The sequence below is a fragment of the Rhagoletis zephyria genome, unplaced genomic scaffold (genome assembly GCF_001687245.7).
Source record: "Rhagoletis zephyria isolate East Lansing unplaced genomic scaffold, Rhagoletis_zephyria_1.1 Rzeph_scaffold_00560, whole genome shotgun sequence".
Lineage (NCBI taxonomy): Eukaryota > Metazoa > Arthropoda > Insecta > Diptera > Tephritidae > Rhagoletis > Rhagoletis zephyria.
This window is the reverse complement of record NW_016157644.1, coordinates 163,250-173,132: the sequence shown is the minus strand read 5'-3', so window position 1 is coordinate 173,132 and position 9,883 is coordinate 163,250. Positions and strand designations below refer to the sequence as shown.

Sequence of the window (9,883 nt, the reverse complement as noted above, 5' to 3'; positions counted from 1 at the left end):
ATGACAGATTGGGGTTAACATCCCTAGAGCAACACCGAAAATATTACCACTGCTTAAAGCTGTGTTTAGCAAGCATATGCTTTTTTTTCTTTTTTTTTAGCAAGTGCACGGACCCGAATATAGGGTGATATAAATGTAAGAGAATAAAAACTTTATATTTAGATAAATGAAAGGTGGAGGTAAAAAAAAATATTGCTTAGTCAATGTACAGCCGTACAACCGGTCAGCAGTGCATGAAACAACGGGTAAAACTCCTGCAAGGGTAATATTCGGCAGTGAGCTCCGTTTGCCTAGTGACCTGAAGTTTGGAGTAACTGGCGATGCAAAGAGAATTAGGAAAGACACGTCCAACATCCTGGAAGAGGAGCTGAGAGAGACACATGCTCTTGTGAGGCAGCGGAATCAAATTATGAGTGACAAGATGAAGGCCAGGTATGATAAGGCAATGAACTCCGAGGGTTTCCAAGAGGGAGACTTAGTGTTGCTGTACAATCCACAAAACTACAATGCAACTGGGAAGGTCCGTATAAGGTCGTCAAACGGCTGAATAACGTAGTGTATCGAATCCAGACCGNGTGGCGAATACTGCGGCAACGCGAAGCGAACAACGAGAAATAGGCAGAATGTTCGAGGAATGACGTAGAATGTTCCACAAAGAGAAACGTCAAATTGGATGAACACTGCGAACAGCGCGAGAAAGAGAATGAGCGATGAATTTCAGAAAATTCTAGAGTTGCCATGAGTGCGAGCGCAGGTATATAAGAGCCACGACACAGCGGAGTTGGAGAGTTACAAGTCAGCGAGCTACAAGTAAAGTGAGTTGCGAATGAGCAAGTTTAATTGTGTTAACAAGTTTTGTAAAGCGGTGTAATTGCTTTAACGAGTATTGTAAAGTGTTTTTACTGTATTAGCGAGTATTGTAAATTGTTTGTTGTACAATAAAGTTAATTGTACTACAATTTGGTCATCGTGGGCATTTATTTAACAATCCAGTGATACGATCCGTAAGATATTTGCTAAATCCCACGATTGAGAGAAATAGAGATTGCACTAATCGCGGTACCGCTAATCCGCTCTTTGTGATTTTGACAGAATCAGCTGTGTGCGTGACGTCATCTTGGTGCCATTGTTGATTGTGAGCATACGAAAAAACCAAATAACAATTTTAATATATATGGTTTTAAACAATTATTGTGACATTACAAAGCAAAATGAAGTTTGCCGTGGCAAAGTGTAATAGTGAAAACAAAAGAAAATCGTGCGATATACGTTTTTTTCGTTTCCTACGGACGCAAATCTGGCGAAAAAGTGGAAGCAGTTATGCCGGCGAGGAGATGCATTAAACACCAAATCGAGCTATGTGTGCATGAAGCACTTTACTAGTGAAGATATTGAAAATAATATTTTTAGTGCAGGTATGAGGTAATGCACCAGTGGATAAGGTCGCCAGGCGCTAATTCAAGCGGCATCTTACCGCGCTGTTATGTACCTAATACAAAACAGTGCCCAAATTATTATACATTTAAAAGTTCAGCTTAAATTATGTTTTACTTACATAAAATATTTGTTTTCAAAAAAGCCACACTCATGCATCCTCTCGGAAATGGTACAAAAGTCATCAAACAAAAGCTGTGGAGTTTATGGTGGTTGGCTACCGTCCACAAATATAAATATGCACTCTGCATGGCTTTTTACAATGGCGAGTCCAAAAATTCACTTTGCTGCACACCTTCCTTTTGATCTACATGAAATTGCAAACACTGTTAATACATCCATTTTTTCATGTGCTAAAAATCGTACTTACCTAAAGGGCTACATGTCTAAACTTATTGCTACGTGTTCCTAATTAATCAATCTTTGTATATTTATTGATTCCTGCAAAATTGGGCCATGTAATATTAAAATTAACACATTTTTCTGCATTGTTTACATATTTTTATATGCGTTTTGGCATTTCTCTCTCGCAATTGCACCAAGATGAGGTCACGCAAAATTTACGCTCAAACATCCTCTCTCATTGGCGCAATCTTGTATTCTATCATTCTTGGGGAAATCCCACAAGGTTTCAAGGATAATCGTAACAATATCAAAATAAAGGTAAANGCCAAGTCATTGCTTACGCGGATGATCTTGCCCTGACGGCAATTGGTAAGCACCCCCAAGTTCTATGTGACTTAGTTCAAGGCGCCTTACGCGTCGTGGATACCTGGTCCAAAGAAGTAGGACTTAGTGTCAATCCGGCAAAAACGGCCATGGTTCTGTTTTCAAAGAAAACGAAAGCTGTCCGGCTGCAACCTCCTTCCTTGAACGGTATCGCACTGACTTTCTCGGAGGAGGTTAGATGTCTGGGCGTTATTCTTGACAGCAAGTTAACTTGGCGGCGCAATCTAGAAGGGCGCTGCAAGAAAGCTATAACTGCTATGTAGCCCNTCTTGACAGAAAGTTAACTTGGCGGCGCAATATAGAAGAGCGCTGCAAGAAAGCTATAACTGCTATGTATGCCTGTAAATCGGCGATTGGGAAAAAATGGGGATTGAAGCCTCATATTGTGAACTGGATGTACACAGCGGTTGTGCGTCCCATTCTATTCTACGGCATAACGGTTTGGTGGCCGTCCGTAGATAAATCTACTATAAGAAACAAATTAATAGCGTTCCAAAGGGTGGCGTGCATGATGATCACGGGAGCGTTACCATCGACGCCGACTAAAGCGCTAGAGACCTTGCTTCACTTGCTACCTATATGGTAAACTACAGGCAAGCTGTAATGCTATTTGATTAAATGCACTAATCAAATGGAGTGACACGAGGTTTGGGCACTCTAGAATCTTGGAAGATCTTCCCGATGACTTTAGGCAGGCGCNAGATTAAATGCGCTAATCAAATGGAGTGACACGAGGTTTGGGCACTCTAGAATCTTGGAAAATCTTCCAGATGACTTTAGGCGCCTGGACTACACAGTCCCGTCTACGGGACTAAAGAATTATTTCCGGACAAGGATCCCCTCAAGGGAAGAATGGGAGGAGGATTCGGTCCTGATATCGTATTCTGACTCAACAGCCATCTACACTGATGGCTCCAAATTGGATCTGAACGTAGGAAGTGGGGTATACTTGCAAGAACTCTCACTTAGCCTCAGTTTTCGTCTGCCAGATCTATGCAGTGTTTTTCAGGCTGAACTAACAGCAATAAATGAAGCTGCAAGTTGGCTGATCGATTCTCTAATTAATCTTAAGGCGGTAACAATCTTACCTGACAGCCAAGCGGCTATTAAAGCACTTAATAGTGACAAATATACGTCGAAGGTTGTTATGGAATGTAGACGTACTCTTAATGAACTGGCAAGGTTGTTACGTCACTAATGTTGTGTGGGTGCCTGGCCACAAAGACATACCAGGAAACTGTACTACAAATGAACTAGCTAGGAAAGGAACCTTGTTGCCTGCAATCAGTACAGCCCGTAATGCGGGCATTCCGCTATCTTCTTGCAAGCTCTGGCTTGAGAATAACTTTGTCGGACGGGCTAATATAAGATGGTCTGCGGAGCCTACTTGCAGGATAGCAAGACATATCTGGCCTAAGCTTGACAAGCGTAGATCTCGCCCTCTTCTCCACTTGGAGCGACCACTGTTGCGGCATGTTATTGGAGTTCTCACCGGGCATTGCCTGATGGGAATCCACGCCACTAGAATGGGTTTGCAGTCAAACGACTACTGCGAAAGCGTGGAGCAGTACTTATGCAACTGTCCTGCTCTGGCGAGAGCTCGCCGATGCTTATTCCTCCATTATTCTTTTGAATGTCTGGCCGAACTGGATTCAGCCAATGTCTATGACTATGTGCGCTTTATCAGAGCTACGAAGTGGTTCCACTACTAGGGTAAGAGGAGGGACATATGGAGTCTCTTATACGGCATCACAACGGGCCCTTGGTGGCCTAAGTGTGCCCTTTTCCTGAGGGATTAGGGCAGCTGAGTTAATCTAACCTAAGGTAAAATCGATTACCTTTCTTTTAATTACAATTTTGTTAAAATTGATTAACTATTTTATACAAAATTTGGCAACTTTTGAAAACATATACAGGGTGTCCCAGAAGTAACGTGCCAAACTTTAGGGGAAGGTAGGTGGGGGGGGTGAGCTCACTGATAAACAAAAAAGTTCAGGTAAAATTGTCACCGTTTTTGAAATATTTACATATTTTCGAATTTAAAAAAAAATCGTACCTTTTCATGTGTTTTCTTTAACTGCAAATACAAACCGGGCAATACTTAGTAAATTTTTTATGTAAAATACTTCCAGATAGTTGCCTCTCCATACTCAAATGCAATGTAGTTAAAATAAATTAAGGAACCATCATAAAATTAGGACTATTTCTGGATTTTTAACTTTTTGATATTTTCTTCCCCAACTTTGACTATCTCGGCTGAAAAAAAAAACGTACTGAGCTATAACTTTACATTACATAAAAAATTGCTCATTTCAGAAAGGTGCCACACTTACTGTTTTGAATAGGAAAAAAAAGTTATAGCTGCTTTTGTGGGTAAAGGACTGAGACACGCTAGAATGTATTTAATAGGTTTTAATTGAATTTGCTCTTGTTACCGTCAAATGACATGCTAAATAGTACAAAGGTACATTATTACCTACTCCTGACATTATTTTGTGTTACTTACCGGAATTAGTGAAAGTGGATTTTGTGAAATTGGACCCTTCGAACATTGTGTTATTAATACTATGACAGAGAACACGCAGTATACGTCGCATGAATATGCGGATATTCACCTAATTTACGGTGAAGCTTGCTGTAATGCCAGAGCTGCTCAAAGACTCTATGCAGAGCGATACCCCAATCGTCGACATCCGGGTCGAGAAGTATTCGCCCGGACCCATAGAGAAATATATGAAGGTAAGTGATTTTTACACCTTTCTTGTTTGCTTGCTTGTTAACTATAATTTTTCACTTTTTTAAGGTCGCATACCTGGAAGGCGTGGCGGCGAAACAGGACGTCCTGCAACGGTCTATGTTGAAGCTGTGTTAGGAGAAGTGGAACTAGCTCCATCGACTTCAGTGAGAATGATGGAAAGACGGACGGGAATACCAAAAACTACAGTTCACAAAGCTTTAAAAGACCATCGATTTCATCCCTACCACATTCAACGTGTTCAGGCTCTACAGGAAAGAGATTACCTGTCGAGGGTTAGATTTTGCCGTGAAATGTTGCGAATGCATGCATCGGACCCCAACTTTTTTAATAGAATAATTTGGAGCGATGAATCATCATACAAACGTGATGGTTATTTTAATTTACACAACCTTCACAGTTAGCAGATAGACAATCCTCACGAAATGAGAAAAGATTGTTCGCAGTACCGGTACAAAATAAATTTATGGTGCGGTATTTTTAATTGTCAGATATTGGGACCTGTGGAACTGCCGCCAACGCTCAACTCTCACAGTTATTTAGAGTTCCTTCAGGAACGGCTTCCAACTCTTTTGGAAGATGTACCCTTAAACCTGCGGCGAAGACTATGGCTGCAAAATGACGGGTGCCCTGCTCACTACGGGCGTGAAGTAAGAGCTCATTTAGACGAAACTTATCCTCGCCGATGGATTGGACGATACGGGCCAATCACGTGGCCCGCTAGATCGCCAGACCTGAATCCATTAGATTTTTTCTACTGGGGCTGTCTTAAGGACAAAATTTATTCAAAAACAATTCAAAACGAAGAGCATTTGCGGGAACAAATAAATGGAGCTGCTGCTGAGATAGCCCAATTGAGTTTAAGATCTCTAAAAGCGTCTTTTCTTAAAAGGTGCCGAGCTTGTATTAGAGTAGAAGGTCGCCAATTTGAGCATATTTTATCAATAAATGAATAAATTTTTCTTCAAACAACTCATGTATATCTTATTTCACGTGAACCCATCCTTCACACAAAATATTGATAGATATAGCCCTTGTTATAGACTCTAGTCCGAATTCCGGTAAGTAACATAAAATAATGTCAGGAGCAAGTAATTATGTACCTTTGTACTATTTAGCATGTCATTTGACGGTAACAAGAGCAAATTCAATTTAAATCTATTAAATACATTCTAGCGTGTCTCAGTCCTTTACCCACAAAAGCGGCTATAACTTTTTTTTTCTATTCAAAACAGTAAGTGTGGCACCTTTCTGAAATCTTTATTAAATGAGCAATTTTTTTATGTAATGTAAAGTTATAGCTCAGTACATTTTTTTTTCACCCGAGATAGTCAAAGTTGGGGAAGAAAATATCAAAAAGTTAAAAATCCAGAAATAGTCCTAATTTTATGATGGTTCCTTAATATATTTTAACTACATTGCATTTGAGTATGGAGAGGCAACTATCTGGAAGTATTTTACATAAAAAATTTACTAAGTATTGCCCGGTTTGTATTTGCTGTTAAAGAAAACACATGAAAAGGCTCGATTTTTTTTAAATTCGAAAAAATGTAAATATTTCAAAAACGGTGACACTTTTACCTGAAATTTTTTGTTTATCAGTGAGCTCACCCCCCACCTACCTTCCCCTAAAGTGTGGCACGTTACTTCTGGGACACCTTGTTTATACACTTCCATATATTTACTTACATATCTACGCGTGTAATATAGTTTTTTTTTCCTCATCTTCTAAGGCATATAGGCTTGCCATTGCTTAGTAATTTAAATAATAGAGTGTAGGTTATACAAAAGAGATTTAGGACCGGTTGTTCAATGTCTGATTAGCACAAATCGGAGGTAGAAGCTCCGGTTAGATACAACGACTGCTTTATCGATCACATGTTATACGCATGATGTCGAAATCGTCGATAATGTTGTCTCACTGGCATGTAGTGATAACCAGACATTGAACAACCGGCCCTTATTGATTTGAATACTTTAATTAACAATAAACGAATATAGAAAAGAAGGCAATAAGTAAAATTGAAGAGGTAGTATATCAGAGATATTTTGGTACAAATTTAATTGTACTAGGTTGTAAGAAAGTAATAAAAGTTGTATAATGAATTTGTAAATTATAACTAATTCCTTTTGTCTGAAACTTATGTGGTTGGGTCTGGCCGGATTATGTCTGTCTTCTAATTGAAGTTACTAGGCATCCTGCTTTTGGGGCTTTATCCAGCCATGGCTGGGTGGGAAAGGAAGCAGCCACAAAAAAAAAAACAAATAAAAAAATTTATCAATGCTGCTACACAGGTTCTGGTGATAGGCATATGGAGTTTAGAGCAGGGACTTTTCTTTACGTATTTCAGTCTCAGTGTGCAATTTTCTTTTATTTCGTTTTGTTTTTTTTTTTCTTTTCGTCGTCTTAGAGGCTACGTTTTGATCGTTTAGTATTTTTCAATGCTTTCGGGTAATGATTCGTGTGCCTCGATTTTCCTTTCCAGGTAGGGACTAGTTTGTTGTCGGTCTGGGTACTTTTAATACGTGTAATGATATTGTGGGAAATTAGTACTCATAAGCTTTATGCTATGGTATCTGACCAGATATTTATTCAGTAATACATTTTTTACTTTATTTTATTATTTTAAACCGGTTTAATATTTTTGTTAGGGTTGAATCAGTGTCAGCATTGGAAACAATCTTCCATAAGGTTATATATATGCTTGACGGAAGTGACCACTGACCGGAGGGTAACTCGACCTAACGCCTTAGGACTTGAAAGTTGTGTCATGGGGTAACTAGCTTTCTGGACTTAAGCGCTCAAGCTTTATGCTAGGTTACTGACCGAAGGTGTTCTCATCCGCCCCCCATAACGTCAAGTAGTCTTTAGTTCTTTGCAGGTGAAATACAAACATTAATTATTTTTTTGATTCTTTTCCATTAATCCGTGATGAGCCTTTGGAATTTTATATGATTTGCATATAACCATGGCGCGTTTTTTTTTCTAAAGTCCTTATCCTTTAACCATAATGCCTTTACCAAACTTGCCAAATTATTTTACCGCCAACCAGACACATAAGGAGTAAGAAAAAATTTATAACATATAACAATTTTTTTTTTTTGTATTTTGGATTTTTGTTTGCTTTATCGTTTCGACAGAGGTTGTGGTTTTGAGGGTTAAAATATTAGATTTTGTGTTTTTTTGCAGATAAGAAAATCTTACATCTACTTATTTTTTTATATAACTGTTCTTTTATTGCCGTAAGTAATGTCGCATCATGGTAATGAAAACCTGCCGGTGCAAGTAAACGTTTGCACGATATGCCGTGACAGTCTTTCGGAGGGCGATGATATCTTAACGACAGCTTCCGCCCACATATTCCACCGCACTTGTCTGTTAGATTGGTTGAAGCGCAATTCTACTTGTCCTCAGTGTAGAGCTAGGAGCAACAGTAGAGAATTCTCTCGTACTGGCCTTCGATCACGCCCACATCCACCCCCTATCGCCAATAGTCACAACGCGAACACGAATGTGCAACCCTTTTCAAACTCTCAACTTGATACTTTGGACCTTCAAGGAGCTGTAGGCCCGCCTTTGGAAAAACAAGCCGTTAGCGCTAATGCTATTAACGACGGCGAAGAAGCCCGCTTACATAACATTGTTGGGGCTGTAAACTCCGCTAGGCAGGCAGCGATGTTTGAAAATTTAGACGATCGAATTGCTAGATTAATTGAGCAAAAGCGTGAAGATTCGTTAACTAATGTGTTAGGCAGATTAAACTTAAATGTTGTTCGGAACAGTGCACCCCTGGCTACAGTGCCACCACCCCCAATTACAGTAAACGCTAGTCAAATCGAAATTCCGTCCCTTCGACGCCTCTTTGGACTCGAGATAACTCCAATAACGTAGATAACTTTAATAGGCAGATAGATCAGCTCCGATTCAGTGATATTTCAAGTGTTCCTAACTCAGGCAGGATTGCTCAACTTATTGCCAGTTGGGACATTAAATTTGATGGTACTCCGAAATTATCTGTGGATAATTTTCTTTATCGAATTGATTCACAGGTGATTGACACCCTGGGAGGATACTTTAATGTGCTATGCGAACATGTCCAAAGTCTCTTTGTAAATGAAGCAAAGGATTGGTATTGGCGTTACAGGCATTCTGTTGAGCGCGCGACTTGGCCAACTCTATGCCAAGCGCTTAAGACAAACTTCCAAGACCACAAGAGTGACACAGAAATGATGTACCCAACCTAGAAGTACAGAAATTAAAGAGCTAATTCGTGCTAGGAAACAGGGTCCAAACGAAGGCTTTGATGACTTCCGGAATGCAATTTTAAAATTGGCTGAGGCCTTGCAGGTACCTTTACCTGAATTAGAGCTTATTGAAATTCTGCAAATAAATTTGCGTCCTCGTATTCGACAACAGTTACTATACGTATCCGTAAGTTCACTCGCAGAATTGCGCAGATTATGCCTAAAAGGCGAAAATCTTTTGAATGACATTTCTAAATCGAATGCATTACCAATAACTACTCAAAACCCGCGCCAGATGCAACGACGCTTTACAAACGAGTTATGTTCTACTGAGAATGATACAATCAACAATGTAGAAGAAGTAGGTGAAATTTACGAGATTTTTAAGCACACAAATGGCACAAAGCTAGTGTGTTGGAACTGTCACTCGGAAGGTCATAGATTTTTCGATTGTCTGGCGGAGAGAACATTGTTTTCTTATGGATGTGGTTCTCCAGGGGTGTATAAGCCTAACTGCCTCATTATCAAGTCGGAAAACTTGAAGAAGAGCGAGGTTTCCAATCCGAATCCTCGCTACGACCAAAACAAGAAAGCATAAACAAGTTGCTCATCCGTCGTGATGTACCCAACCTAGAAGCAAATCGGACTTTAACAAACATAGTACCTTACGACGTCCGAATACAAAATTACTGCAAAATACGCTCCAAAATTTTTAAAAAT

The 9,883-nt window shown here is 39.6% G+C and overlaps 1 protein-coding gene across 1 annotated transcript; it reads left to right on the top strand.

The window, feature by feature from the left end:
- Positions 1-8,168: 8,168 nt before the first annotated feature.
- LOC108360364 (E3 ubiquitin-protein ligase RNF128-like) lies at positions 8,169-8,810 on the top strand. Its single transcript, XM_017612616.1, has one exon. The coding sequence runs from the start codon at positions 8,169-8,171 to the stop codon at positions 8,808-8,810; it is 642 nt and encodes a 213-aa protein (XP_017468105.1).
- Positions 8,811-9,883: the final 1,073 nt, after the last annotated feature.